Source organism: Rhinolophus sinicus, chromosome 17 (assembly GCF_057876585.1).
Source record: "Rhinolophus sinicus isolate RSI-liver-muscle chromosome 17, RSI-T2T, whole genome shotgun sequence".
NCBI lineage: Eukaryota > Metazoa > Chordata > Mammalia > Chiroptera > Rhinolophidae > Rhinolophus > Rhinolophus sinicus.
Window position 1 is genome coordinate 211,307,518 of NC_142517.1, and position 27,466 is coordinate 211,334,983.

General features: G+C 56.6%; 2 protein-coding genes across 4 annotated transcripts in view; both read right to left on the bottom strand.

Annotated features, from left to right (window-relative positions):
- Positions 1-4,301: 4,301 nt before the first annotated feature.
- On the bottom strand, positions 4,302-6,092 carry HES6 (hes family bHLH transcription factor 6). Of its 3 annotated transcripts, none has more exons than XM_019740876.3 (4): positions 5,905-6,086; positions 5,745-5,831; positions 5,558-5,639; positions 4,302-5,322 (listed from the first exon to the last, which is right to left on the bottom strand). In XM_019740876.3, the coding sequence occupies exons 1-4, from the start codon at positions 5,983-5,985 to the stop codon at positions 4,898-4,900; spliced, it is 675 nt and encodes a 224-aa protein (XP_019596435.1). In that variant the 5' UTR covers positions 5,986-6,086; the 3' UTR covers positions 4,302-4,897. The 3 variants fall into 3 exon arrangements, with proteins under 3 accessions (XP_019596435.1, XP_074172023.2, XP_019596436.3); XM_019740877.3 differs by having other exon boundaries at positions 5,058-5,322; positions 5,598-5,639; positions 5,905-6,092; XM_074315922.2 differs by having other exon boundaries at positions 5,745-6,087.
- Positions 6,093-10,358: 4,266 nt separating this feature from the next.
- PER2 (period circadian regulator 2) overlaps positions 10,359-27,466 on the bottom strand; it is a 38,351-nt gene continuing 21,243 nt past the window's right edge. The window contains exons 10-23 of the mRNA XM_019740944.3: positions 27,206-27,312; positions 26,491-26,644; positions 26,132-26,240; positions 25,253-25,378; positions 24,720-24,804; positions 23,371-23,530; positions 23,167-23,291; positions 22,313-22,477; positions 21,082-21,312; positions 18,227-19,035; positions 16,991-17,177; positions 15,874-16,066; positions 14,792-14,942; positions 10,359-12,498 (exon numbers count right to left, since the gene is read on the bottom strand). Of these exons, the coding sequence (XP_019596503.3) occupies positions 12,361-12,498; positions 14,792-14,942; positions 15,874-16,066; positions 16,991-17,177; positions 18,227-19,035; positions 21,082-21,312; positions 22,313-22,477; positions 23,167-23,291; positions 23,371-23,530; positions 24,720-24,804; positions 25,253-25,378; positions 26,132-26,240; positions 26,491-26,644; positions 27,206-27,312 (2,740 nt within the window). The 3' untranslated portion in view covers positions 10,359-12,360. The remainder of the gene's footprint in view (positions 12,499-14,791; positions 14,943-15,873; positions 16,067-16,990; positions 17,178-18,226; positions 19,036-21,081; positions 21,313-22,312; positions 22,478-23,166; positions 23,292-23,370; positions 23,531-24,719; positions 24,805-25,252; positions 25,379-26,131; positions 26,241-26,490; positions 26,645-27,205; positions 27,313-27,466) is intronic.

Sequence of the window (27,466 nt, forward strand, 5' to 3'; positions counted from 1 at the left end):
AGGGCTACTGTGACATTTAAGGGACAGATAAGGACCACTGCACAGAGCACTTTACTTACAGCCCCTGGTGCCTACTGAGTGCCAATGAATGTATGCTACTGCTGTTATTATTGAAAGAAATTCAGAAAAACAGGGAATATTCCTTAAAAGACTACAGGGACCTTGAACAGGCCCCACAGGTCCTACCGCCAGGCCTCTGCACCTGTTGTTTCCTCTTCCTGGAATATTCCTTCCCAGGACAGCTGCTTGCTTGTTCGTCACTCAGCGATCTACTCACATAGAACCTCCCAGAGAGGTCATCTCTGATCAGCTTTCCTAAACCTGCACCCTGCTCCCACACCATCACTCCCTGCCCCCTTGGCCTGATTTCTCTTCTCAGCACCTGAACACCACCTGGCATATCCTATGTTTATTGTTTGTTTCCCTCATTACAGTATAAGCTTGAGAGGGAACTTTATCTTCAGCAACTAGAATAATGCCTGACAAAGAGTAGGCATCCAGTAAATACTGTGGAATGAATGAATGAACATAGTGTGAAATATACCATCAGGGGAACGAAAGAGAGAACGAAAGAGAACGAAACCTTGGAAACTGCATAAAACCAGGGGTGACCAGGAAAGGCTTCCCACAGAGGTGACACCTGAGCAGATAGAGCAGGGGGGGGGGGGGTGTCAGCAGTGGGAGTGGTGCTTCCTGAAGAGGCAGCAGCCAAACACCTGGCAAGGGGATGGGACAGGAGAGGGGCTTCAAGGTGAAGTGATGAAGTTCGGAGTTGACCCATGGGCGTTGGGGGCCTGCTACACCTTGCAAATCTGCAGCGTTGGGCTTCTGAAGGGCTGAAGTGCAGGAGGGGAGACTAGACGCCCTGGAAGTTTCCTTAATGACTACTGCCGTTCTCCAGGTGAGAGAAGATCCTGAACTAAGAATGCACAGCAGGGACACAGCAGGGACGGAGGGAAAGGGACCGGGCATAAGACGCAATCTCATTCACTCAACCTAAGAAGAAGTGGAGTGGCAGCTCCGGGACGCTGCTTGCATGGTGGGGCACGAGGAGGTGTGTCCTTGTGGGTCAGGGACCTGCCCTGGGTGCTTGAGGATGGCCCTGGAGCTCTCAGGGAGCCAGAGCATGAAAGCAGGTGCAGGTTTTGCATGAAAGCAGGTTTGCACTTGCTGAGTTTGAAGAACCTGTAGTCTATCTGAGAGGTGAGAACTAGGGGCAACTGGAGAAACTACAGCTCGAGAGCACGGGGCTGCACGTCGTTTTTGGAGTCAGTGGTACAGTAGGAAGAAGCCATGGAGATCAGACTATAGTCTGGAGGACCAGCCAAGCAAAGAAATATTTGCTTGGAGCACAGCAATATTTAAGGGGCGTCCTGAGAAGGGCCAGTTTAGAATCTGAGAAGGAATGGTTGAAGAGGAAGCAAGAAAACTAGACAGAGAACAGTGTTCTAAGAAGCAGGAGGTAACTGATGGTGTAAATGCTGCAACAATCAGGAAAAGTGAAAACTGGAATCTACTGGGCAATTAGGACGTCACTGGAGACAACCAGAAGTTTTCAGTAGAATGACAGAAGACGTGGCCATACTGAAATTCTGGGAGGAGCAAGCAGGTGAGGAAATGAGGAAAACGAGCATGAAGACTATTTTCAAGGAACTTGACTGTGAAGGAAACACTTGGACAGTAACTAGGAGACCTCAATGAGGTCTAAACAAGTTTTCTGGGATAGAGTGGACAAGACAGAGGTGACAAGACCATGGTCACTTAGATGTCTAAAAGTAGATGCGACATTTTCCAATGAGGTGGGCCAGCATCTGGAGGGGAGAGGAAGGCAATACCCTAAGCCCCACCCACTGACAGTGGATGGACAGCAACAACTGGGGGCAGGCGAAGGACAGCCAAATGCCCCATCTTCAAGGGAGGGCAATTTTTTTTTTTTTTTTTTTTTTTTTTTTTTTTTTTACACACGAGGCTGGAAGAGCCAAAAGCCTAGGCCTTCCAGGAAGAGCAAATTTGAATCCTTACCCCTCCTCCTTCCAGATCCATTTAAACCTAAAGACTGACGTCATGAATCTGATAGGCTCTGGTCTCCCTGGCTACACGCTACCCAGCAATGCTTCTGTCTACCTCTGGGCAGTCTGCGGTGGCCTGTGGCTCTCCAGCTCATCTTAAGATAATGCAAGTTCCACGACGGCAGGGGTCTGATCAGTCGTCTCTGTGTCCCCAGCACGTAACACGTCCTCATCGCACCTGCAGGATGAATGCTGAGCAAAGCCTTGGCTTGGGCTCTGGCGTGGTCCAGAAGCTTGGAATGGCTTGCGTTGCCTCCTCGAGAAACCTGCTTCCATCCACAGCCTGAAATGACTCCTTCCTTCCTCGACATCTTTGGCTTTGGATGCACTTTCCAACCGTCTGGGAGCTTTTAACACTCCTGACTTGCAGGCCGCCTATGACCCACGCTCGGTGGTACGGGTCTCCAGCCGTGGGCCAGTCCCAGCGGCCCTGGGCAGGAACCAGCGCAGACGACTGCCCGGCCGGCCAGGAGCCCCCTCTAGCTTCGCCTCCCCTCGCGTAAAATGGGCGGCTCGAGCTATGGAGGGCCCGAACTGCGGGGCGCCGACGCCTACGTCGCTTCCTTGCCTGATCCTGGGGATGCTGGCGAGACCGCGGGCCAGCCTGTGCGCGGCGCAGAGCCGCCCTTGAACTTCACAGGCATAATAGGGCAGGGGGCTTGGAGCTCAGGGCGGCGGAGTGAGGGGCCTCCGGGCCGGGGAGGCCTCTGGGAGTCGCAGTCCCAGCTGTGCCTGCAGTGGCCTCGGGGAAGGGGAAGTCGAAGGATGGAAACTATATCTCCCAGGAAGCCCAGCGGCTCGCCTCGGGCGGCGTGGAGACGGAGCGGGGGGCGTGGCCCAGCGTCTCCGATCGCGGGGCACCATCCGAAAGCCTCCGAGCCTCTCCGAACGTCTCCAGCGCCTCCAGCGCCTCGGAGCGCAGCGCGCTGCTCGAACTCAGCCCACGGGCGCCTGGAGCTCTGCACCCTTTTTCCCCAATCCCTCCAACAGCCGCAATGCTTCGGGCGGTCCAGGAACGGCTCACCGGCCGGCGCGCGGCGCTGAGCGAGACTGGCCGGATACCCGCTGTCAGGTCGCTAAGCAAAGGTCCGAGCCTAGAGCAGAGCTGCGGGAGGGAGGGGGCCTGGAGGTGGACGGGAGGTCAGGCAGAGCCTTAAAAGCGGCGGCCAGGCGCTCCGCGTGGAAGTGCGGAGGCGAATTAGGTCTGCTGCCCAAATCCAAGTAAAAGATGGACTCGGCTGGTGGGAAAGGTGACACAATGGAGGTAGGATTTAGAAATAGTTTAATGAACTTGATTGAGTAGGAGTGGGATGACAGGAAAATAAAGAAATCGAGGGTAACTTCTAGATTCTTTGCCTAATTAACGGGGTGCCGTGAAGTGGCAAGGACTGGGGCAGTGACAATGCGTTTGGAGGCACACAACCAGGTGTCAATACTAAATTGTCACACCTAGCTCCAGGCCTGGGCACTGCCAACCCAAAGTGAGAACAAGCTGCTTTGCAGTCCTGGAGCAGATGAGGAGGTTGGGCTCCCTGTGGGAGTTACTGCTGGCAATGGACCATATGCCAGCTGCAGCCCTGACCCCGCCCAAGAGGACAGTCCTCCCTAAACCCCAATTACCCATCCTGTCACCCTTCTTCCAAGGTTTCTGACCTCTTGACCCCGTTTGACCTCCAGTCCAAGCTGCCTGCAGCCACAGGCATCTTCACTTCAAGACATGAAATGGGTGGGTCTCCATAACCCTGAAGTCACTGGCAGTGGTGGAAGCTCCCTCAGTCAAGAAAAGTGATAACCTAACACAAGTAGACGGACATCATGCTCATAGATCCCAACGCAGGTCTTTGAAAGAAACTTCCAAACCACATGGCTAGCAATCAGGCATCAGTTTGTTCCTGGGAACTCATGAACCAGAGAGTGGTCTGGGGGCAGGCTGTCTCCCTATTGCTTGATTACTCTGGGACAAGCCCTGTGCCAGTGGTATCCATCTTGTCTGCACACAATCCTGGGGAGAGCAGGCCAGGCCTGCAGGGGAAACCCACCTGGAACTGCCCAGCGACAGGGAGTGGGGAGCACTGTCCACTGAGACATGTCCCAGCTCCACCGCCTTCACTCTACTCACTTTGCTGACAAAGGGTGAGAGCTTTCAAAAACATCCCCAGCATTAGACACAGGAAGAACGTGCTTCCTTTACTATTTACACATTTGACAAATTAATGACACCACACCATTCAGTAATACTTCAGAAGGGAAACTAACTCTCCCAAATCCTTTATTTAATAGAATTGGAACATTCGATGGCAACCTAATACACACACAAACTCAAGTGTGCTAAATGCAAGACATACAGAAAGCCGCACTACTCTCCAGCAGCTATGGGCAATGCGGCACCTGCCTCCCATGTCCTGGCTGAAGTGGCAAGTGCAAGCTTCTGCTCAGGCCAAGGCTGCCAGGGCCTGAGGTCTCCTTCTGCCCAGACACCAGTGCCCAGCATGGAGGAGAGGCTCAGCACCACTCCGGTCACCTCTGTCCCCTGACAGGGACAGTGCCTGAGAAGGCTGGGACAGGAGAACCCAGGAGAGCCCTGGAAGCTCTGCAGGATTCTTCCTCCTGCCTGTAGTCCCCTCTCCACCCACCCGGGACTGTGGGGGTCCATAAAAGTTACTCCCTTAAGAAACAGGGCTAGGGGCCTGACTAGTTGGGTGATCCAGGACTACCCTACAAGCTGTCCACTGGAGGAACAAGGCAGGCAGACCTGGGAGACATCCAGGACCCTGCCCCACGACATCTGGACCCCAGGGAGGAGGGACCAGAGAGCAGGCCGGTGTTGGTCACCAAGGCCTCCAGACGCTCTGCGCTATGCGGCCAGTGGTCAGGCTGCTCAAGGCCGCTGGCACTAAGTCTGGTCCCTCAGCAGGTGGGCGGCTCAGTTCAGCCTCGGTGGCCTCCTCCAGGTCGGAGCACAGGTCGTCCCCGTGGCCCAGAGGACTGGGCAACGGGGACCCTAGGGCCCCCCCTGTGAGCCAGCCACTTCGTCTGGGGGCTCCGGGGGGCCCGGCCAGGGTGTCCCCCAGCAGATCCCGGAAGCTGCTGCCCTCGCGCAGCGGCATGGACTCCAGCAAGTGATTCAGGAGCTCGGCGGCGACGGTGGCATCGATGGCCTGGCATGTGGACACAAACGTGTGCACCTCATGCATGCACTGGATGTAACCGGCGGCGAAGCGCTCACTCGCTTCCACCTGCAGCTGCTCGCGTCCTGCGCCCGGGGATGGGAGGGAGAGAACCGCACCCGGCCCTGTGAGCCGGGACTGCCGTGTCCCGGCCCGCGGGGACGCGGCTCACCCAGAAGACGGAGGGGCGCGCGCTACTCCGGGGAGAGCTCTGGTAGTGAACAGCACCGGGGCGCCCGGAGGAGATGTCCTAACTCTCGGGCAGGGGCGGGGTGGGTAAACGCGTCCCGCGTCCCGCCCGCTCGCCTGCCCTCCACTCACCGCGAGCTCGGCCCCGCAGCGCGCCCTGCACTCGCCGCACCGTCAGTTCCAGCACCTCGGCGTTCTCCAGTTTGGCCTGCACCTGCGCCGGCGGGGGCGCCGGGTAGGGATGGACGGTGAGGCCCGGTAGAACCGCGACCACCCCCACCCGCTCGGCAGCTCCTGGGCACCCGCCCGCCTGCCTCACCTCGGGGCCCGCCAGCAGCAGCCGCAGCTCCTGCAGGCTCTCGTTGATCCGCGCGCGCCGCTTCTTCTCCACTAGGGGCTTTCGGGCCTGCGGGAAGTGGGCGACTGAGCCCCAGCGCCGCGCGGCCCCCCGCACGCCCGCCCGCAGCCCCGGCCTGCACCTTGCGGTCCCCCCGCGCCTCCCAGAAGTCCTCATCCTCCCGGCCCGCACGGTCCCGGCCCGACGCGAGGGGCGGAGCCATAATCGCACCGCCTGGAGCGCCGCGAGCGCGCTAAGCGCCGGCGCCCCTAGCAGCGCCGCCGCCCTGCCTGCCACCGCCCTCACTCTGTCGCTTCTTCCGCTCCTTGTGGCCCCTCCCCTTTTATAGTGCCTTATTTGCATCTCAATGCGCCGATTGGCCGCGCGGGCATGGAGCTGCTGGCGGGGAGGCGCTCTGCAGCCAACAGGAGCGGAGCGCTTTGTCCAGTCCCGCCGCCGGGGTCCACCAGCAGCTGGCGGGGCGTGGCCGACGGGCGTGGCTCCCAGCTTGGCCTCCGCGCGACCCCCGCGGGGAAGGCACCCGAGGGGGCGGTGAGCCAGGGGAGCTGCGGCTCGGGGCGCGTTTGTTTCCCTCCATTCCCTGAAGAAGGCCCCCAGGTCAGCTGTGCGTGCGAGCAGGAGCTCATCCATTACTTCCTTCATCTAATTCACTCATTCACACTGGGCTTCGTTCATCGAAGGTGCCTCGCGAGGAGCACCGTGTGCCGGCGTGCTGGGTTCTGAGGGTGGGGGCGCAGAGGCGGTCGAATCCGCGGTCTCCAGACCTGGGGGCTACGAGTCTGGACTGGGGTGGCTGCAGAGCCCTGGGGAGATGAGGACTCATGGGGCAACGGGTGTGGGAGCAGGCCCATGGCCCCCTTGCGTTTCTTGCGAACTTCTGTGTCTGGACACCCGTCGCCCTCCGCCTGCGCGGGGGCGCTAGTGGGCAGGGTTCGCGGGCTCGCTGGCACCGTTGCTCCTGCAGGCTCTCCTCTGGTCATTCCCCGACCCCCGCACATCTTTGCTTCGTCCGCCACCCCTCCCCCGCCGCCGGTTCTTTCCTGGTCATCATCTCCGTCACCGCCGGAGTCCCCCATCTCTCCCTAATACCCTTCGCTCCTTCGGTCCCCCTTTTACCGCCCTTCCCCCCCCCGCCCGATGCAACCCTTCCGCGGTCGCCTTCCCCGCCCCCCCACCCCGCCTTTCCCTGGTTCCCCGCTACCGCCCACCCTTCTTTGGTCCTCACCCTAGTTGGTTCGCCCCGGCCCCCCTTCCCCCAGTCCCCTTCGTCCCCCCGCCCGGTCCCCCTTCGGTACCCTTTCCCCCGCCCAGCCCTCCACCCGCCAGGCTCGCGGAGGCCGCCGTCTGGACCTCGTAACTTGATGCCCGTGACAGTTGGCAGCTGCAGCCGCTTCGGCGGAGAAAAGCGGCGGCCGCGCCAAGAGCGACAGGTGTTGGCCGCGCCTTTGTCTCTGCCGGCTTTGTCCCGCGGGCGGGCGGCGGGCGCGCCTGTGTCCGCCAGACGACAGCCACCCCCACCACGGGCTGCCCATCTGCCGGCCCGGCATCCCGGCGGGTGGGGTGCGTGAGTGGTGGGGCCGCGCCCTTAGGCAACGCCCTGGGGACCGAGGCCTGGCCACTTCACGGGCCTACTACGTCCGTGCCTCCAGGCAGAGCCGCAATGCCAAGATGCCTCTGACCTTGGTCTTCCGCTTGGAACACTCTCCAACCCCCCCTTCCCCCCCATGGCTATTTCCTCACTGTTCAATCTCAGCTTATTCATCTACCTGGGGGGAGAGCACCTGCACCTTCCCCAGCCTCTCCACTCACCCAGGATTAGGATGGTCAGGGTCTGGTCTGCACCCCGCAGGCCAGGAGCATCCCTGGTCAAGAGACAGTCTGATCTAGGACCCCCTATCTACCTGGTCTCACAGATACAGTGGGTGGGTAGGGCAGGTCAGAGGGTGTCCCAGGCCTGGCTGGAAGGCAGCAGGGAAGGAGACATCCAGGAACTGCAGTGTGATGCAGTTGGTAGGACTAGGCCTCAGACGTCATCACCCACCCCACCCCCAGCCACTGGAAGATGGACCTGGTGGCCCTCCAGGTGGCTATTTCACTTTGGGGTCCCCACCAGAGGGATCTCCACAGGAAGGGCGAGTTTAGTGAGAGGTTTGAAGGTCCCCAAAGTCACCTCACTGACCTGTGTAACTACCTGGGAGCCCCTCCTACTGATTCTCACCTGCCCCTGTGCTGCCTGCCGCTTGGTTGCTTCTCTGTGAGGAGCCCCCTGAAACTCCCCCAGCTGGGTGTTGAACCCACTGCTTTCCTTCAATCACCCCTGTTTTTCTCAGGCTCCCCCACAAGCCAGAAAACTCAGCTCTCTTCCTCCTATGCTCCCGGGTCGCTCAGACCCACTGTCCTTTCTCCCTGCTCCTCCTGGTGGGGTTGATAGTGCAGGCAGTTGAGTGATGGACCCCAAGCTGGCCCGTAACTTTATTCTTCTTTGCTATTTAGACATTGCCTCAGAGAAGGAGGCACCTCCCCCCCCCACACACACACACACAAGTAACTACAGTTAAGTTTCTACTACTTTGAGAAATTGAGGTATGGAAAAATACTCAGTGATCTCTCATACTCTGATTCACACCCCTCATTGCCCGTTATATTGTGTGAAGGAGGCCAGACAGGTATCATAGAATGCTCTCTATGAAAGGTAGTTCACTGGGGCAGGATGGTCAGGTCCCCTGGAGCAGGTGGGGAGCTTGGGGAAAAGATGACTGGAAAAAAAATTGCTAGAACCCCTGATTGGATGGGGTCCTGAATGCGGCAGGTGGAGGAGGACATGATAAAAGCAAATGGTGCAACAAAAAACTGAAAGGCAGCTTGGAACTTAGGAAAAACAACACGCTGCCCAAGAAGAGAAATGTAATCTTAGCACCTTATTTGGCTCAGTAGCCAATTCTTTCACAATCACAGCACTGTTCATAGGTTTCAACATTTAGAATCATCTAGAGAGAAAGCAAAGAAGGCTTAATTACGGTTACGGGACGGTCTGAGGTTGACTATAGAAAGCAAAGGACAAGTGACAGTTGTCAGGAGAAGGGAGGAGTTGAAGGGAGGGCCAGGGACCTCCCACACCTGTCCTACATGGGGCAGGGGCATTGAGGAGGGCTGTCTACATTGCGGGAAAGGGAAGTGAAGTGCTGGCATCTGCCCCAGTGTGAGCAAGTACCCTTGGGGAAAAAGCAGAAGGATAGAGTAGGGTGTGTGTCTTGATTGGACTGGGTGTTGCCCGAGGTCCCACCTTTTAAATCAGCCTCAGTTTCCCTTAGGGGGCCACTGGCTGACTGGCTGGCTTGGCCTTTTCCTCCCAGAAACCTGGCTGCTCCATGTTGGGGCCACCAAGCCCTCACTCCCTCCTTCATGTAGCCTCCCCGAGCAGACCCACTTCCTGCCATTTGTCCCTTGGACCCATCCCACCTTCAAAGGTTGCCTGAGCGTAGAACTTCCTGAGCATTTGGGCCCTTTGATCTCCTCAGATCCAGGAAGAGAGGAGAGCAGAGCCTGGGCAGGGCTCTGGTGGCTACAGGGGGACCAGATAGCGGCAGGGGTGGCAGGCCGTAAATCCCTAGGGAACAAAGACAGTGGGCAGCCTGTGGGTGTGTAGGCGCCTGTGGGTCAGCCCAGGAGGCTCTAAGAAGCTCCTGTAAATAAGGGGGTGGGATATGCCTCTGGGCTTCTGTGGTAAGTGCAATTAAGAATCCCCACGGGCACTCAGAAGTCCAGGGCAACAGAGCCACATCTGGCCACTTAGGGCCAGCTTGCAGAGGTTTCTGCCCACTGGGAGACTCTGCCTTTTGTCCCCACTCCCCCGTCATCACTTAGTGTTAGGCAGCCAGGCCAGGAGGGAGAGTCAAGCCGTCCCTCCTGTTTAGGGAGCTTCTCGAAGGTGGGGCACAGGGTCCAGTGTCCATTCATCTCCTTGCTCTGACCCCCACGGTCCTCCACGGTTTTGACCAGGCCCCACATGGCTTCATCACTGTGGAAGGAAGCACTGGACAGCTGGGGTGGGGCGAGACCGTGCTGTGCTGCTTGTACCATCTCTGATAGACACATGAGGACTTCGTGGCCCTGCCGTCTCTGCTTTCAGCCCATGGCCAGCATGTAAGCAGCCAGCCCAGGAGGAACAGACAACCATGGGTGGGGCACTAAGGGACAGGAGTAGGTGACTGAGGTCACCGCAGCGTGAAGAGGAGCTCCAGGGGTGGCGCCAAATACCCTCACCCCACCCCATCTGTAAGTGAAAACAAGTGGGAGAACTGGATTGCAGGACTGTATTTATATTCCAGAAAGTTCACTGGGCCAGGGCTGTGGCAGCTCCCGCCCAGCTCATAGGTACAAAGTATGTCAGAGAGACACACTCAGGCAGGAAGGGACCAGCGAGAAGCGCGCTGTGCAAGGGAAGAGATCAGAGAGGCCTTTGTGATAGAAAGTCCCTAATGCAGAATTTCCAGTTTTTTGTTTTTAAAAAATCTTTTGATAATCTTTGATTTCTATTACGGGTTTCTTCCGTGTTACATTGAAAATACATACAAATAAAAATATACTTGCTTTATTTACCAATTTTCTAAAAGGCAAAAAAGTCATAAAAAGACACAAGCAGTCAAACAAACATATTGCACTGGGTGGAGAAAGCTTGGTTTGCTCACGAACAAACCACTTGTCCGGCAAGTCATTACACAGACTCGGAGAGCTTATTTACAGACCTTTTTAAGAAATATATTAAAAAGAAGGCTCAGTTTAAAATTGAGAAGGTTTTTATAATACCCGTGTAAGCACACATTCTAAAGAAAACATATGACTCGATGCGTGGCACCGTGTAAACAATTTCACAAAATGCTCCTACCGTCACCTTCTCAGCACGTTGAAGATACACAGTTAACAATCAATGAGGATACATAAAATAATGAAATAATGCTGACGGTGAACATTCATAACAGCGGAGAACGTTTCTGCAGTTTATGTTCAGGGAGCAGAAACGTAACCTTGACTCTCGTTTAATCCCTTAACGATGAGATCAGGGGCAGGAAGTAGTTTGCAGCATCTAATTTCCACACACGCCATATCTGAAGGTGATGTTACTTTGTAAATTCAAAAAAATTTAAACAGTGTTTTCTGTTTGAGTTTATAAAAAATAGAATTACTATTCAGGCATAAGATGGTGTCACTACGGAAACCGGCTGGATGACAAGCAGACGTCACCTGTTGTAGCAGCCGCTTCTCCAGCAGAAGACAACAGCAAACCTGCTTCCTTTTGGTCTCTACAGACTCAGTCCAATTCTAAGTCAATTCTTTCATCAGTGGGATCTTCTCATTCACTCCAGGGACCAAGAAAATTCCAAACAATCTTTGGGATATATGATGCAGCATGAGATTTGGCAAAAAGTTGGGCAGACTGGCCTTACCTTCCCAATGGTCTGAAAGTACCCGTGACACTAGGGCACATTACCTCGGAGACCGGAAGGTACACCCAGTGAGGTGAAGCACACAGAGGGCGAGGGCCCATGTCGTGGACCATGGGGCAGAGGTGAGGGCACAGCACCCCGGGAAATGCACGACGGGTCACTGAGGGCCCGCGGTGTCAGCGGCAGCTCTCTGCCAGGGCCAGAGCTTATGTCTGGGAGGTGTCAGATGAAGAACAAACACGAATGGGTCCCAAATACAGCGATCAAAGCCTGATTTGCAGAGGGCAGTCACCATAAGGAGATGACCGACAACATACAAACGGGTCATGGTCTGGAAAAGGGTCCCAGAATGATCTGGAAACACACAGGAGGGTCTGGCCATGTATGAATCTGAAACCACTAGGCTTTGTTAATGCAGAGTGAGCATTTCAACTTTGTTCACCCCAAACGAAAGCTACGTCACATAGAAACTGTTACCACCACAGTACTTGAAGCAGAAGCTGCTGGTTTGTCAAACTACATACACTTCACACCATTTAATGCGAAAACATTTTGAAAGAAAAGTAGGAGAGGCTGTGATCTCCACTTGGTAAAAAACATCTAGTTTGACTAGATAATAATTTAGATAAAAAGCAGCCCCCGAGAGAGGACGGAATTTGATCTGTACAAACACACCCTGGGAAAGTTCCAGGAGGCGGGTGCCCTCAGCTCCGAGTCGCACGTGGTCACAGCCTCGGGACACCCCACGGGAGGCCAGTTGGCACAGATGTGCCGTTAGAGGCTCAGCGCATCCCAGGTACTTCTGCGAGCGTTTAGGCAAGTTCACTGACACTAAAAAAGGGGCATTCCGTCTTTCTCAAGTTAAATAGTAACAAAAATCTCTTCCCCGTCCCCCCAAGTCCACATTTATTTATATTTTAAATATAAAAATGTATTTCTTCCCAAACCCTTCCCATGTCCAGTTTTCAGTCACCCCTTCAGAATACTATTTTTTTCTAAAACAAAAAAAACAATGTTAAGTATATCTGTCCATTTCATTAGAAACAAATGTGAGGCTCTGTCATCCTCCCTTCCAGCACCATCTAATGTAGATCGCAGGCTGGTAGGGCAGGTGGGCGGGGTTATGTCCGCCTTTAGTTTTTGTGACTCAGGGGGGGTCCATTTTCCTCTTCTTTGGTGCCTGTCACTTCATTGAGTCCCAGAGCAGGGATATGCTCCTCATATGGCACACAGATGTTGCCTTTTTCCATGTTTTCACAGTAAATGCATTCCTGAAGAGAAAAATATGTGAAATCAGTAACAAAAATGAGATCTTCATTACAAAGACGCAAGCCACCTGAGTACAGGTGACCAGGTGTCAGCTGCCAGACTGCTGGAGAACCAGGTGCTCAGCTGTGGGGCCCCCACCTGCTCCCAAGGGCCCCCACACCCAGCTCCCTCAAGGCCAGGGGGAGTCTGGGCCCTTCTCTGAGAGGTGGTTTGGCATCAGGAGAGGGTGGCGAAAGCCAGCAGGCTCAGGCTATATTCCCAGCTCCTCCTCTTTCTGCTGTGAGACCTGGGGTTAAGTTACCTGCCTTCCCTAGCCTCAGTTTTCTTATCTGTAAAATGGGACATCAACAGTGTACCTGTCTGTTCGTTCCCTGACTATGTGTTAAGCCCCCGTCATGTTCCAGACATTTTCTAAGTACTGGGATTCAGCAGTGAACAAAGACAAAAATCCGTGTCCCAGTGGAGGTGACATCCTAGAAGGGGAGAGGGACAATAAAGAGAATGGGAAGTGTTCCATGGTGTATGAAAAGGTGGAAAGTGCTAGGCATGTGGAGGGTGTCTGTAATTTTACACTGGACATTCAGAAAAGGCCACAGAGAAGGTGACAGATGTGGTGTAAAACGTGTCCACAAATTCTCTGACGCTCCTCCCTCAGACAAGGGCTGGACAAAGTGACTGCCTCACAAAGAGCTGATGGAAGTGACACGTGTGACTTCTTGGACTGCGGCTCCCTCATCCTCCCTGGGGAAGCCGCTGCCACGCTGCCAGGATGCTCCAGCAGCCCTGTGGGGAGCCTTGCGTGGCAAGGTGCTGAGGCCTCCGGCCAGCACCCAGCACCCAGCACTGACCTGACAGACATGGGAGGGCGCCTCCCAGGAACTGGGTCCTCCAACCCCAATCTAGTCCCTGGGGGACAGAGGCCCCGGCTAGTCTCTTGCCTTCAACGTCAGGACTATTCCCGACCCGAAGGAACAGTGGAAACTGAGAAATATTTATTGTTTCAAGCTGCTGTGTTTGGGCTATTTGCTGTGTCACAATAGATAACTAACACAGTGGCGTGTGAAAAACAGATGTGAAAGAAGCCAGAGTGAGCCATGTGTCTGAGGAGAGAGGATGCCAGGCCGAGGAAGGGCAGGTGCCTGGCGGGTCAGGGAACAGCCGAGAGGCCAGTGCAGCTGGAGAGGAGAGGGAGGGAAAGCAGCAGGAGGCCAGGTGGCAGATATGGGGGTGGGTCAGCTTTGTCCGGCTTTGCGGCACTGTATTTGGATGAGGTGGGGCTCCGTAGGAAGGGATCTGAGCTGAGGGGGACGGATCTGGCTGGAGGGGACAAGCGAGTACAGCTGGGAGGCTGCAATGACAATCCCAGTGAGGAAGGATTGTGGCCTGGACCAGGCTAGTGATGCTGGAGACGGTGGCTGGTTTCAGTATAGCTTGAAGGTTGGGCCAGTGTGAATCGCTAGAGGGGAGGGTGGGGTGGGAGAGGAGGGGAGCCTGGGATGACACCAAGGTCTGTGGCCGGAACAAATGGCGTATGGAGCTGCCCTTGAGCGGGACGGGGAACAGAGTGTGGGCAGATTCTCTCTGAGCATACTCGGGACAGGTCAAGCTCAACAGAGGCCGGACTGGAGGGGGACGCCAGGGCATCTCATCACATAGACGTTTTTCTAATCAGGAGGCCAGAGAAGACAGTTCTGGGGGGGGGGGGGCTGTGGATGGAGAGAGGGTACAAATCCTGGGCCTGGGTGCTTCAACACTGGAGCGGGGAGCAGGGCACATGACCAGCAGGCCGGAGCCTGAACCTGAGAGCACAGGGCCGGTGCCAAGCCAGTGACCTGTCCTAGACGTCGCGAGGGCGGGTCACGTAGGACAAGGACAGAAGCCACAGAGGGAACAGAGACAGAAGAGGTGCTGGCGGGGACAGGCCTGCTGAGTGCTGGGAGAGGAAATTTCATATTCCCACCATTATTTAATGGTCTACATGGCTGTTGAGGGTTTATGACAGGAGAGGGTTTTGTTGTTGTTGTTGTTTAAATAGAAAACAGAATTGGAAGAAAGAAAAGCAACTCAAATTTCAGCACACGATTAAGATTCGACATTTCGAAGACCTTTTTGGGAACAATGTTAAAAAGCCACTGGAAGAAAGTTCTTTGAAGTAGACTTAGTGTCACCGTATCTTTTTTTGTTGATGAACTTTTAATTTTGGAAGTTTTAAATTCAGACTAGGTGCCAAGTGCTGAGCGTTCCCATCATGGGCCCCTTTCACGCAATATCAGAGAAGCACTCCCGTGAGCTTACCGCCACGTCCATGGCCGCAGGCAGGCCGCCCGACCGCACCCATGGGTGCACTTCTTGCAGCTCCTGCTTCTGACCCTCCGTGAACCTGGGCTGGAGCGCCTGCAGCTGCTTCAGCTTCTTTCTGTCCTTCTTCAAAACCTCTTCCAAATTTCTTCACAGCAAACGTAGAAATAGGAAAGCATCAGAATGTCTTCAGGGTTTTAGTTTAAAGAACACACTCGTTTTCTACCAACTCTTTCAGTATTAATAACGGAATTTCACATGATTGTGTTTAATGCAAACTTCCTCTTCATTTAAAATAGATGGTTACCCACAGTCACCCTAGTAAATATGTGCTTTTTCTATTAAGATGATAATCCAAGTCACGATTTTAATTTTACTTTCAATTAGACACGGGAGCTGGGTACCTGCAGAGGCCTGGTTCTGTGTAGGGCGGTTAACCTGGGAGGTTCTCGCCGGGACTGCCGAGAACTGGGTAGATCACCGGCCCTCGCCTCCTGCCAGCACTGGGCCGGCTTGAAGCTGCGCCCGCTGGAGACCGCGGGCTTCCCGACAAGAGGCCTGATTGTCCTGAGCCTCAGAGTCAGTCAGTGGGTCCCCCCTCCCCGCTTCTTTCCTTTCCCCCAGCTTCGCAGGGGCAGGGACCAGGATGGCTCCTTAGAACAGCCTGACATGGAGGAGTCACAGCTGGGCACAGACCCGGGGGTCACTACAGCGCAGCTGGTAGCCTCGGTTGGTCACCTCCCTTGCCCTCGGTTTCTGTATCTCTGAGACACACACAGCCCACCCACCCCACAGCGTTACTGGGCCACAGAGCAATGAGACGAGTTGGCAGAAATGCTTCGTAAACACCAAGGATGACACTGTGGAGCGTTGCCGGGAGCCCATCTCCCTCACACCCGCTCCGGGTACAGTGCCCACACCACAGGGCTCTGTGGGACCAGCAGCACCATCTAGAAACACTCTGTTTCTCTCTGTGTCTGAAAGGAGGCTTTCCGAGGGACGTCCTCCCTGACTGGGGGGCCCTGTTTGGGAAATCCTAACCCAGCCCTGACGTGTCCCAAGGAAGAGGCGAGCGTTACCGGGAAGGCATCTGGTACGTCATCATGACGCTCTCGTCCGTGTCGGCCATCAGCAGCCAGACGGGGTCCTGGAGGACGTACTTGATGAAGTGCTCGCTCTCCTGCATGGCCACCCTGGCTCTTCCTCTGTGATTGTTCTCTGAAGAGTCAATGCTTCCGAAATATTTGCTGGTGTGACTTGTGTCACTGCTGCCTTTAAGAACACAAAAGGTGGCGGGTCAAAACCTTTGTTGCAAATCCAAGCTCGCACCACGTGCTCATGTCAGTAACGGCCACTTAGGGAGCCGGGTGTCCTACTGGTGGCATGCGCCCAGGAGGTGTTTGGTGGGTTTTCCCGCGTCTTCCCAATTCTGCAATTACCTGGGTAGTTATAAATGGGCTGTCAGCCCGTACCGTGGCGGTGGCTGTCCTGGGGTGCCCCAAGCAGCCCCGTGGGGCCCCATTTTAGCAATCGTGCACCTCTCCCCTAGTGCTCACCCCCTCTTGACCGAGCCAGGCCACAGAGAAGCCGGACTTGGCTTCCTGAGAGGAGGCACTGGCCAGGAGCCGAGTGTGCTCCCGTGAGCCTCCCGCAGGGAGAGGCCAGCAGCTGCAGAGGGCGCGGCAGAGGACATGGAGGCTCACTCCAGGACAGCAGGGTCTTCGAGTTTGCGGGGAGTGCACTTCCTATCCCAATGGGTCCAGATCACACTTGAGCGGTCTGGCAGGTGAAGCACTTGGTCTGCACGCTAGGCTCACCAATGGGAGCCAACTCAGGAAGGTGAACCATGACCGGCTCTCCTAGGAGTCGGGAAGCCTGAGGGTCCAACCAGGGCCAGGGGGGCCCACGTGGTGACCCCACATGTTGAGAGCCCGCCACCGGGGGCAGAGCTGGGGCAGGACCAGCACCTGCCTGCCTGCCTGAACCACTGTGGGCATCTGTTGGGCCTGGTGCACCTGCTGCTGGGCCCTGAGCACGTATGGCCTGTGGCCTGGGTGTAGCTGGGTCCCAGGAGTGCGGGAGAAGTCAAGGACGCCCAGGCACCGCAGGTAAGAATCTTCCAGATGCACCAGGAACCCACAGCCTGAAATGCACCCACTGCCCCAGAACGCAAGTGCTCCCATGCCGCCAACATACCTGTCCCACTTATGGACACGTCGCAGCCCAGCGAGCCGGAGCCCAGGGAACCGGAGGTGGTGGAGGCCCCACTTCCAGACCGGGGTGACTCTGCGGCTGAGCAGAGGTCCTCGCGCAGTAAGAGGTCGAGCAGGTCGCTGGACGTGGATAGGGCGTCACTGTTCTGGGCGTCTGGGGGCTCAGTATGCTTAGGGAACAGGGAGAAGACCCAGTCAGGACACAGCTCCCCACAGCTCCCCAGTGGGCGCAGGAGGAGAGCTGCACAGGTCACGCGGGGACATGGCGAAGCCTGGTCCTCAAGTTGAGGGCCCTTCTCTCACACGGCAAATAAACAGCTGCGTGGGTGACGGCACTACAGAGTCCACGGACACCATCTAATTCAAGTTAGTTTGGGGAGAGTTGCACCTAAGGCATCAGTTTTTGGATCCCTGGGGGAACGCCTTATGTATGACCTCCACAGCACCCCAAAGGCTGCTGCTCACAGGGGTAGGCTCTGGCTTCCCCGCTCCTGTGCCCCCAGAGGGCCCTGGGAATGAGGGCGGGGCTTGGCCTGGGAGCACCCTGACCCTCTGGCCCTTGGCACCCAGACTGTAGGTCCAGGACCCCAGAAGGAGTCAGGAAGGAGAGCTGATCTGTGCCCAGGAGGTTCCACTTCCTTTCCTGGGAGCCAAGGCAGGGAGCCCCACGCAGCTGCCCCTTGGAGCACCTGCAGATGGCACTGCCTCAGCTTGGGCTTCTGCACAGCTGAGCTCGTGCAGAACACAGAGCATCTGCCTAGGGGACAATTCCATTAACCAAGTGAGCACGCCCGCTGGTCCCTGAGGCTGGGGAGGCTGAGAACCAGCTGGCGTGGGCTTCAGAGCTCCCCTCCTTGCCCTTGGCTGTGAGCACCCCGCCACCATCACCCTCCAAGAAGCCTGAGTTTCAGCATTTAGCCTGATCATGCTTTATCCTTAAAGTTTTCATTTAAAATTTCAAGGCCCGTGACAAGTCACGAAGTCCTCTGCGCGTACTGTCAAATAGTCAATCCATCTTCCTTCGTCGATTTCCCAAGACAGTTAAAAAGCCTACTAGTCTACTCTGATAGGGGCGTTTAACTGAAACATGGTCATTTTTAGCACATGTATGTATGTCAAAATGGAAACGCTTGGGGGAACCTCAGGTACACCACACCCACGTCTGAGAAAGGACGTGCGTTTGACCTGCTTTAGAGGAAGAACATCGGGAAATCCTTACGGTTGGCGGTGCCTTCGGCTGCCAGTCCCAGGATGTGCCAGATTTGCAGTCCAGCCCGGCACCTGTGGTCCCAACTGTCGCTGAGGCTGCGGGGCAGCCTTCGGGGGCCTCCTCCAGCTGTAGCAGGTTGAGCTGCAGGGGTGAGCTGCCTCGGGACTGGAAGAGCGGCGGGGAGGCCCGGCCCAGGGGGCCAGCAGCAGACAGAGGTGTAGCTGGGGTGGTCACACGTGACACCGGTGGCCCACACTCTGTCCGAGGACAAGCGCACAGCTGTTTGGAGGGTGAGGTCTGACCACAGAACTCAGGCTGAGAGGCAGGGATCTGAGACGGCAAGTTCGGCTGCCCAGGGAAGAAGGCCTGGGGCAGGTTTGGGTGCCCTGGGGGGAAGGCATAGCTTGGTAACACCAGTGCCATGACTGGGGCCAATGGGGCGGTGAACGGCGGAGGCTGGACTGCGAAGTCGTGCTGGACGTCCATGGGCACTGTGAAGCTAGCGTGGGGGGCCCCCGGTGCTGCTGCCACGGTCCCCGGTGCTGGCACGATGGTGGGGGCTGGAAACACGGGCAGGGAGTAAGCTGGCACTGGGGTAGGGAAGGGCACTGTGGGGCAGCTGGACTGGGAAGTATCTGATGGCGACCAGGCTGTAGCATTCAGGCCCACCAGCGGGGGCCGCTGGGGCACAGGCCCCCCAGACCCAGTGCTCTCTGAGGAGTCTCGAGGCTTGACCCGTTTGGACTTGAGTTTTCTGTTCTTCCCGGACTTTTTCCAAGATGAGTCTATTCCCGAGGTATTTCTCAGTCCTGGAGCAGCTTCAATAATGGAAAAACAACCGGAGTTAAAAATGTAGCAATGTATACGACTCTTGTTATGTCCATTGTCAGAGACTCGTGGAATCTCAGAAACTTGAAGGCACCTCCTAGTTCAATGCCCCATGTTGCCAGATGCCAGCCTGGGGACCGTCGAGCCTCCCACATGGTTTCCCCGGCCCTCAACCCTGGGTGCAGTGACACAATCAGGCCAAAATGGTAAGTGCCATAAAATGAGAGTCACTCACTTCAAAGGACTAGCCTGAATTGCAAGATCACATCCTTGTTTTCCTCTGGCATCACCATGTCCTTTCTTTTTTGATAATGGATGGTGATACGTGGTATTAAAAAGGTTTTATTTACCCAAAAATAAAGTTAAAAAGCTGGCAATTCTATGCCGTTCCCCAATATTGGGTTGTGAAGTCTGATGTCATGTGCTTTACCACTACTGTGTCTTAAAAAGAGATGCCTCCTACTCCTCCATCAAACGAAGCCTGTGATTCCAGCCCCAGCGGAGGTCAAAGTGGGGAAGGGAGCATTTGCCCTCGGAACAAGCTTCTTTCCCTCCAGTGACAAGTGCTGCTTTAGGAGGCTGGAGAGACTCAGCTGGTAACAGCGGGGACTCTGGGCATGTCCCCAGGCTGCCCCCGGGCACAGGCCAGCGTCAAAAGTACTGTGCTGGGGGTGGGGCGGGGGGTGTCATGCCAAGTTTGGGGCAGGATAGGCAATGGGATACTTCCGGGAACCTAAGCTTTTCTTCTCATGGAGGCTCTTGCAGCACATGTGCCAGCTGTGCAAGGAGGGTTCCCACCTGTGCTGCATGCTGAGGCCCCTGGGCCAGCCCAAGGCCGACTTCTAAGTAGGTGGAGGTTCTAAGATTCAGACTCTCTGGCGGGTGCTCTTCCTACAGGAACTCTGCCTCCTGGTGGGACTACGGCTAAAGCCCCGGGCTCTGGAGATACCATCACGATCTGGGCAGGGCTGCTGTGGACAGCTGTGCAGTCTGTGCACTGCACAAAGTACTGGGTCAAGGGAGCAAGAAGGAGCTGGAACTCTGCACCCAGCCAGGCCCACTGGGTGGGTCTGCCCAGGGCGGGGAAGGACACCTTTCAGTAATTTCCACAGAGGTTCCCTATAGCCTGGCAGTAACTCTAGGTCTGGGGAAGGAGAAAAGAGAAAGCGGAAAAGACAATCTTTACAGAGGGCGTCAGCTTCCTTCACAGACATTCACTTCGCAGTCTTCCCCGAGACCCAGGGAAGCTGGCTCCTGTGCTATGTGTCTCCTGGGCTCGCTAGCTCTGACCCTGGGGCAGGCCCTGGGAGCCCTGGGCATCTCTGAGCAGCCCAGCCTCATCTGTGGGGCCCGGGAAGGTGGTTGGGGGTGGAACCAGGCTCCTGGACCAGAAAAGGGGTGAAGAAGCTAGTCGATTCTCCCTTATCCCTTGCCTTTGGACCACCTGGTGGCTCTTAGCCTAAAGGGCTGCTTCCCACACTCACTGACTCTGTCTGGCTGGAGGCTGCAGTCCAGCTGAGCCAGCTCGACTAGGAGGGTACGTTTTCTGGGGAAAAGGACACTGTTCCCCCCTAGGATGTCGGCCCAAGCGCCCTCCTTCCTCAATTGTCCAACACCAAATGCCCCATTAGTGCCATGCTCATTCTCTTTGGGGTGAATTCGCTGTGGCCTGCCTGGTTCTCCAAGGATCCTGTCTGGGTGGGCAGGTGGGGTGAGGTCCCCCGCCCCTCACCATCACCCAGGCAAGAAATATCTGACATGGCAGCATTGCAACTGCCCTGCCCTGCGCTCCACAGGGGCTGGCCTGGGACTGTCACTGCTATTTATAGCACTGTTCCCTTGGGAACACGAGATGGCATCCTTGAATGAATCCCACTGAAACGGACTGTGTCACCAGTAAGGTCCCAACATCTGCCTTACCAGTGCACACGTGCTAAACTGGGACATCTCACGCTTTGAAAGCAGCACTGGACTCAGTACCATTAAGAATAAAGTTTTATTTTAAATCCACCTTTAATTCAGGTATCACCACTTACCTCTTTCACTCGACTGCCCCTTGGATCTTTCTTGTAAGTAATAATGGCAGCGAGACTGGAGGACACTGAGTCTCCTGGTCTCCTTGACCTTGAGTAGGAAGCTCTGCTCCTCCTTCTGTGTGTGGGCAGCCAGCACCTCCTTGGTGAGACCCAGCCTCCTGAAGGGCTCCTTGTCTTGGCCGAGGCCGCCGTCCAGGGACTCGGGACCGCTCGCAGGGTCTTCCACCATCTCTGTAACAGAAGAGGCAGACCTCTCATCTGTAAAGGCCCTTGTGATTTGAAAGAACTGCCACACTCCACCCACATCTGTGAGGAAGAGATCATTGCTGGGTGTGGTGCTGCACGAGGCCCCCACCCCCACCCCCACCCCCGCCCCCCGTGTGGGGATGATGTCTGTGACTGCATTCGTTTCACTTTCTGAGAAAGTTCACAGTGAAAGGCCCACAGCAACAACAGACAGCCCCGCCACCCAGCAGGATGAAGTTTGGGGTACCTCGGGGTTTCAGCCTCTGCCTGGGCTGTCTTTAGCTTTTAGAGCACAACACACTAAGGCTGGTGCCCACCCCCTCCTGGTTCAGGACGACCGGGAGTCACAGCCGAGATCACCAGGGACTCTAAGTACTGAGGCAGGGGCAGGAGGCCTGCTGACCGTCCTGAAGGGGGCTCTGGACACGGACTGTGACGTGCACTTTTTCCCTCATCACCCCCTCTTCCAGGCAAAGAACAAATTCAGGGCTCGTTTCACTCGTGGGTGTTCTGGAGAACAACGCAGAGAGGCGGTCCTTGGCTGTACTGCTGTGTACACCTGTACTGGCTCCTTCCTGCCCTCAAATGGGGTGGGGGTTCCATGCAGGGGCGGGCGAGGCTGGGCAGGGCCAGTGGGCAGGGGGCCATCTGCTCTGGCGTTCTCTTAGCCCAAGGAGGGGACTTCTGGGTTCCCGGCTCAGTCCCGGGAGACCCAGGCTCAGCACCCCTGCGGGCCCCGTCCGTATTTACACCCGAGCAGACAACTGCCAGCAGGTGGCGCCAGAGCGCAGCGGGGACCGGGACCGGCGTGGCCGCGCCCGCCCTGCAGTTCCTGCACCTGGATTTCCTGCGACCCCTATTGGCCTGTGGTCGGTTCTTCTGCACGTGCATAAACTCAAGCACGTTTAAGACGGCAGTCTAAACTTCTAATGCCTATTGTTAAACTCAGGTTGCTGTGGATACCATCCCGGAGTCAAGGGCGTACCTAGCTCAGGCTGTGGCTTCTTGTCGCCCACGTGCACGATGGTGCTGCTGTAGCTGCACTGGCTGGTGAGGGACACCACGCTCTCCGCCTTGCCCGGCAGCGTCAACGAGGGCAAGTGCGCACTGACGTCCGTGTGTCTGTTCACTGTGGAGGGCACCACCACCTCTTTAGAAGAGAACATGGAAGAAGACATAAGAACACAATAAAAAACGAACCGTTTGGATAAGAAACACCACTGTGGAGATGGGTCCAGTACCCAAGGGACCGCACCGTCTGCAGGTATCCTGGCATGTGACAAGCTGTCCTCAGGTGTTAGTCACAGGGGAGAGGTGGAGAAGACACTCTGACATGGGAACAACTCAACCCTTACATCCTGGGTCCCTGTGGCAGCCAGGAGAGTGCTGGCAAGCAGTTCGCTGTCCCTCCCTGAGGCCGGGGCACAGGCTGGCCACCACGGGTGACTGTCCAATCAAGTGGGCTTCTGTCAACAATACAATACCTGACTTCCCATCCTGGTAGGACTACCAGCAACTCTCATGTTTGAGCCGCCTGAGAGTTAATCTGACTGAGCAAACGTTCAGACACCAAGGATGACAGCCTGAGAGGCCCTGAGCCCTCCAGCAGCCCCAGGGGTCCTGGTCTCAGATTCCAGAATCCCCTTTATCTCTAGCTTGTAAGAAGGTTGCTGACTTTTAAGCTACCTTGGTCATTTACAAAATAGCCTACACCCACATACTGTGTCTCCAAAGCTGCTCAGAATTCACAGTGGAGGGAAGGGAGCTCCAGGTCTTCCCACGACACCTGGGGACCTGTGTAAGTCATTACACCTGTAACAGCCTAGACAAACACGATACCTGTGGGAAGCAGCCCGGGGATGCCTCTGGCCTTCCGCTTGTCGCTGGCCTTCTGCGTGGGGACGTGGGCGGGGAACTCACACTTCCTCTTTAGGGTGGTGGCCTCACTGCAGCTCTCCAGGTACCTGTGAGGATGGTCACACAGCTCCAGGTCACTGAGCCCTGAAGGTGGGTGACCAACGGGAGAGGTGAGAGGGGCCGTACCTGATGACGCTGTCCAGGCAGCTGATCTGCTGGTAAGAGCCGGCTGGCTGGCTTTTGCAGGCCAGCTCCTCAGGGAAGGCGGCCTTGGGTGGGCTAGCGACTGAGCTGTCCTCCATGGCCTGGGCAGCTGTCATCTGAGCAGGGGAACTGCACTGCATTTCTGAGAATGACACAATTGTTCTTTCAGTCAGTACTGGTGTTCCCCAACGGGTACACTTGATATTTGTATTTCTACCTAAAGATAAGGCTGGGGGCTCAGAACATGCTTCACAGACACAGCCAGTATCAGCCTGACCTCCAGGCAGCCCTGCGGGGACCAGTTGCTGGGCCATCTGCGCAGGGAGCCTGGAGGATGCTGTCGACCGGACCTGGAGCTCAGCGGCACTGAGTGCAGGCTGTCCCCAGGCTCCGGGACTCAGCAGCGGGAGAGGCCAGTTCTCACTTGGACTCCCGAAACTTTGGGGACCTGGAAGATTCCAGGTGCTTTACGGTCAGCCAGTGCTCCCCGCCTGCTGGAGGGCATACCTTTGCCAACAACCCAGCCTCAGTGGTGGTAACACTCACAGCGGCCTCCAGGGCAGCTTGCCGTGGGCACTTCTGTCCCTGTCCTCACCACACGCACCGTGTGCCTCCCTGGGGGTCCTTGAGGGCAGAGCTGGTCCTGTGCGTTAGTGTGTCCCAGCACCCGGCACACACTGTGACACGCGGTGCACCCACAGAGGTTAAGTGCACACCCATACTTCGCGGCCAAGAGGAGATGTGGGGGGGGGGGGGGAGTCCTGAAGGGAGCTCCAGCCTCCGCGGTCCTCACGGGAGGCTCCCTGGAGGCGGCGAGGCCTCGGCTCGAAGGCTGAGTGAGAGCCCACCTGGGGAGAGGAGCGGGCTGCGTGCATGTGCACGTGTGAGCAGGAGCCCAGGCGTGAGGGGATGAAGTTGTGACATGGGGAGACGGGATAAGGCTGCAGTGGGGGTGACTGTGGGGCCCCACGTGACAGGGCAGCCCAGAGGCAGCACCGGCATTTTCAACTTCAGACCAGGTAGGATTTGAGGGTTTGCAAGACAGCTGGGCAGCCCCCCTGGTGCGAGTGTGGGTGTGTTCACGTGAGTGTGAGCACGCAGCACTATGGCCACTCTGTAGAGCGAGGAGAAGGGGCCTGCAGGGTGCCAGGTGCCAACCCAGAAATGCAGGTCTGCATGTTGATTGAGTGAAGGCCCATGCTGCTTGCTGAACGAGACAGGGGGCTTGCACACTTAAAACACAACGTCCCTGCCACCTAGAGTTCAAGAAAGCGTGGGCCCACTTTGCTAGACTACAGTTTTACTGAGGAAATGGTGAATAGTTGTTTTACCTGTAGCAGATTTTTTCTTCTGTTGTCCAGATTCATCAGAATAATGACCTTTGTTTTTGACTTTGTTACCAGTTTTTGAAATTTCCTGGAAGAAAAACAAAATGAACGCATTAGTCACCATTGGAGACTTCAGCCCCACAGCAAGGACAGAGAAAAGCAGGAATAACTCGCCACAGAAAAGGTAGCTCTGAATGAGAATGCGAGCTGTGGAGCTAGAGAAACGGACTTGATGACCTGGAAGAATAGTGGAAAAGAAAGTGGAATGGCACGTTATATTTCCTCCCTTCCGTCCTACATTGCATCTTCCCTTTTGCTTTATTTGCCCACTTCAACTAAATTTCATGCAAACCTTTAACCACAGTTTTTGGCTGCTTCAACTTAAGAGATTATACAGTAAGTCCCAGGGAAGAGTTTAGGGAGTGGCCAGAAGTAGCTGAGATCGTAAAGGCTTCAGAAACCAGCAAGGTTGTTGTAAACATGCTTTGTGACTCCCATGTGCACAGACAGGTTCTGAGGGACAAAGGGGGACCTACGGCTCTCCTCCGGCGGGCGTCCTCGTGGCCGTTGCTGTCGCTGGAGGAGGTCTGGCTCATGAGGTGTTCGTGGGATCCATTGCTGCCCAGGCTCCCGTAGCCGCTGGAGCCACTGTGGGGGACGGGCTGGGGAGAGAGCAGACAGGACTTGGTTCAGGGCTGGGGCAGGCAGGTCCCCCCAAAGTCAGAGTCAGTGAGGCCATGGCCCGCCCAGGGCACCGCGCGAGGACCAGGATGAGGCTCCCAGCCTCTACCTGGACACTAGTCCCTGGGGAGACCCCACTAAGAGGTCTTTCAACGGCCCCTCTGCTCACACCGTGCGGGCCATCTCAGGTCTATTGAGGGATTTTAGAAACTACACCTGATGCATTACAGCTTCACCAGTGTGGGGACCGGGAAGCAGAAAGCTGCTAGACCACAGGGTTCCCTGTGCTCACACTGATTTTTCTTGAGTACTAGGTCCCCAAGCACCAGGGACAGGGGTTTTCAAGGCCCCCTTGGTGCTAGCAGGTGGACGGAATGACCCTTGTCCACCTGTGGGAAGCCACATGTGGGGCTGGCACTGTGGGGAGCCATGGTTACAGGAAACTCTGAGGCCCAAGTTGGGGCACAGGGGTCAGGGCATGTCCTTCAGCTGCTAGCCCAGGGCTGTAGCTCAGAGGCAGACACCCCAAAAGTGCAAGGCTGGGTCTGCCGCAAACTGGGAAAGCCGTAGGTGTGCCCGACTGTCTGGGGTCTGGCATAGACTTTGCCCAAAGTGGCCCACGCAGGTGGAACAGAGTACAGGCACCAGGGTGCAGGGCGGAGTGAGACGGGCAGGAGGGGTGGTGACCCCAGGACTCAGGGCAGCGCTCAGGGTGCTTGGGGTGGGGCACCCACCTGCAGCAGCAGCCGGTGAATCTGCTCTGTGAGCTCCTGAACGCAGGGCTGCATGGCCTTCTCCTCTGTGCACGGCTGAGCGGAGAACACGTCCTCGTTCAAAGGGCCCCTGCGTGGTTTGCATTTGTCTGTCAGTCGGGCCACTGCCCACCCCTGCAGGGACCCACTTCCTCCCTGTAGCCCCCAGGCTGCCCCTGCCTGCTCACTATAAGGCCTCAACCAGGTCCCTCCCGGCTGGGGGCAGGGGGTGGGTGACCCCAGGTGTGACGAGGTGACTTGGGCCCTGGTCTCCCAGGTGCCCCATGCCATCTGCGGTGGGGGAGCGAGGCCCTGCCCTGCCCGGGCCCGGGGGCACTTACATCCTGACTCTGTGCCGCCCGATGATGAAGGAGATCTTCCTGCTCCAGGGGTTGATGAAGCTGGACCAGCTGGTATCCAGCGTGATGTACTCCCCGTTGCGGGCACGGAACCGGAGGGGCGAATAGTCGAAGGGCTGCCCGCCGGACTGCACGACTAGGAGAGGGAAGGCAGAGGTCAGGGCGGAGAAGCGGCCCGGGGACCGGGAGGAGAAAGGCCGGGCCAAGACGCCTTTGAGGTCGGCGTGCTTGGAACACGTAAGAGCCACCGACCCCTGTTCTGGGCCACCGCTTTCAATCTCTGCTTTGCTTTAAATTGCAACAAGGGGTTGCTTCTGGCCGTGTGATTACACATTCATGACTCATCTCTGCCAGCTTTGACTGGTCCTCTCCAAGTGTCACGCATGTCTGTGTGGATGGGCGTGGGGCACTCGTGCTGTCCACTACCCCAGCCTGGTCACCACCTTCCCCACCATAGCTGAACCTGTCTCCCTCCACCCACCAGCTGGGGAAGCCAACAGTAAGAACGAGATGCCAGTCGGGCCACAAAGGAACCCACTGACAGAGCCAGGACTCAGGCAGGAGGTGTGGCACCCGTCACCCATCCGTTGTGAGCTGACCCGGCCCCGCTTTGCTGAGTGCTGACCTAGGGAGAAGCCCCAGGCGCACACCAGCTTGTGCCAGAGCCTGCAGGGTTGACCATGACAAGGGGACCTACTCTTTTTGTGGATGGCGAGCATCAGGGGTCTGTCGCTGGGGTGAAGCTGCAGAAGCACGGGGCTTTCAATCAGGTCCTGAGGTAGGTAGCCCAGGAGGGGGACCGCCCTGCAAGGCAAACACACAGGGGTCACCACGGCAGCTGGTGCCCAGCTCAGCCCTATACGTGCGCTAGACACAGTCCAGAGAACAGCCCCCAGCGGGCGGCTGGACACCTCCACGGGGCTGTGGTACCAAAACAAGGTCCTGCAAGGGCCTACCC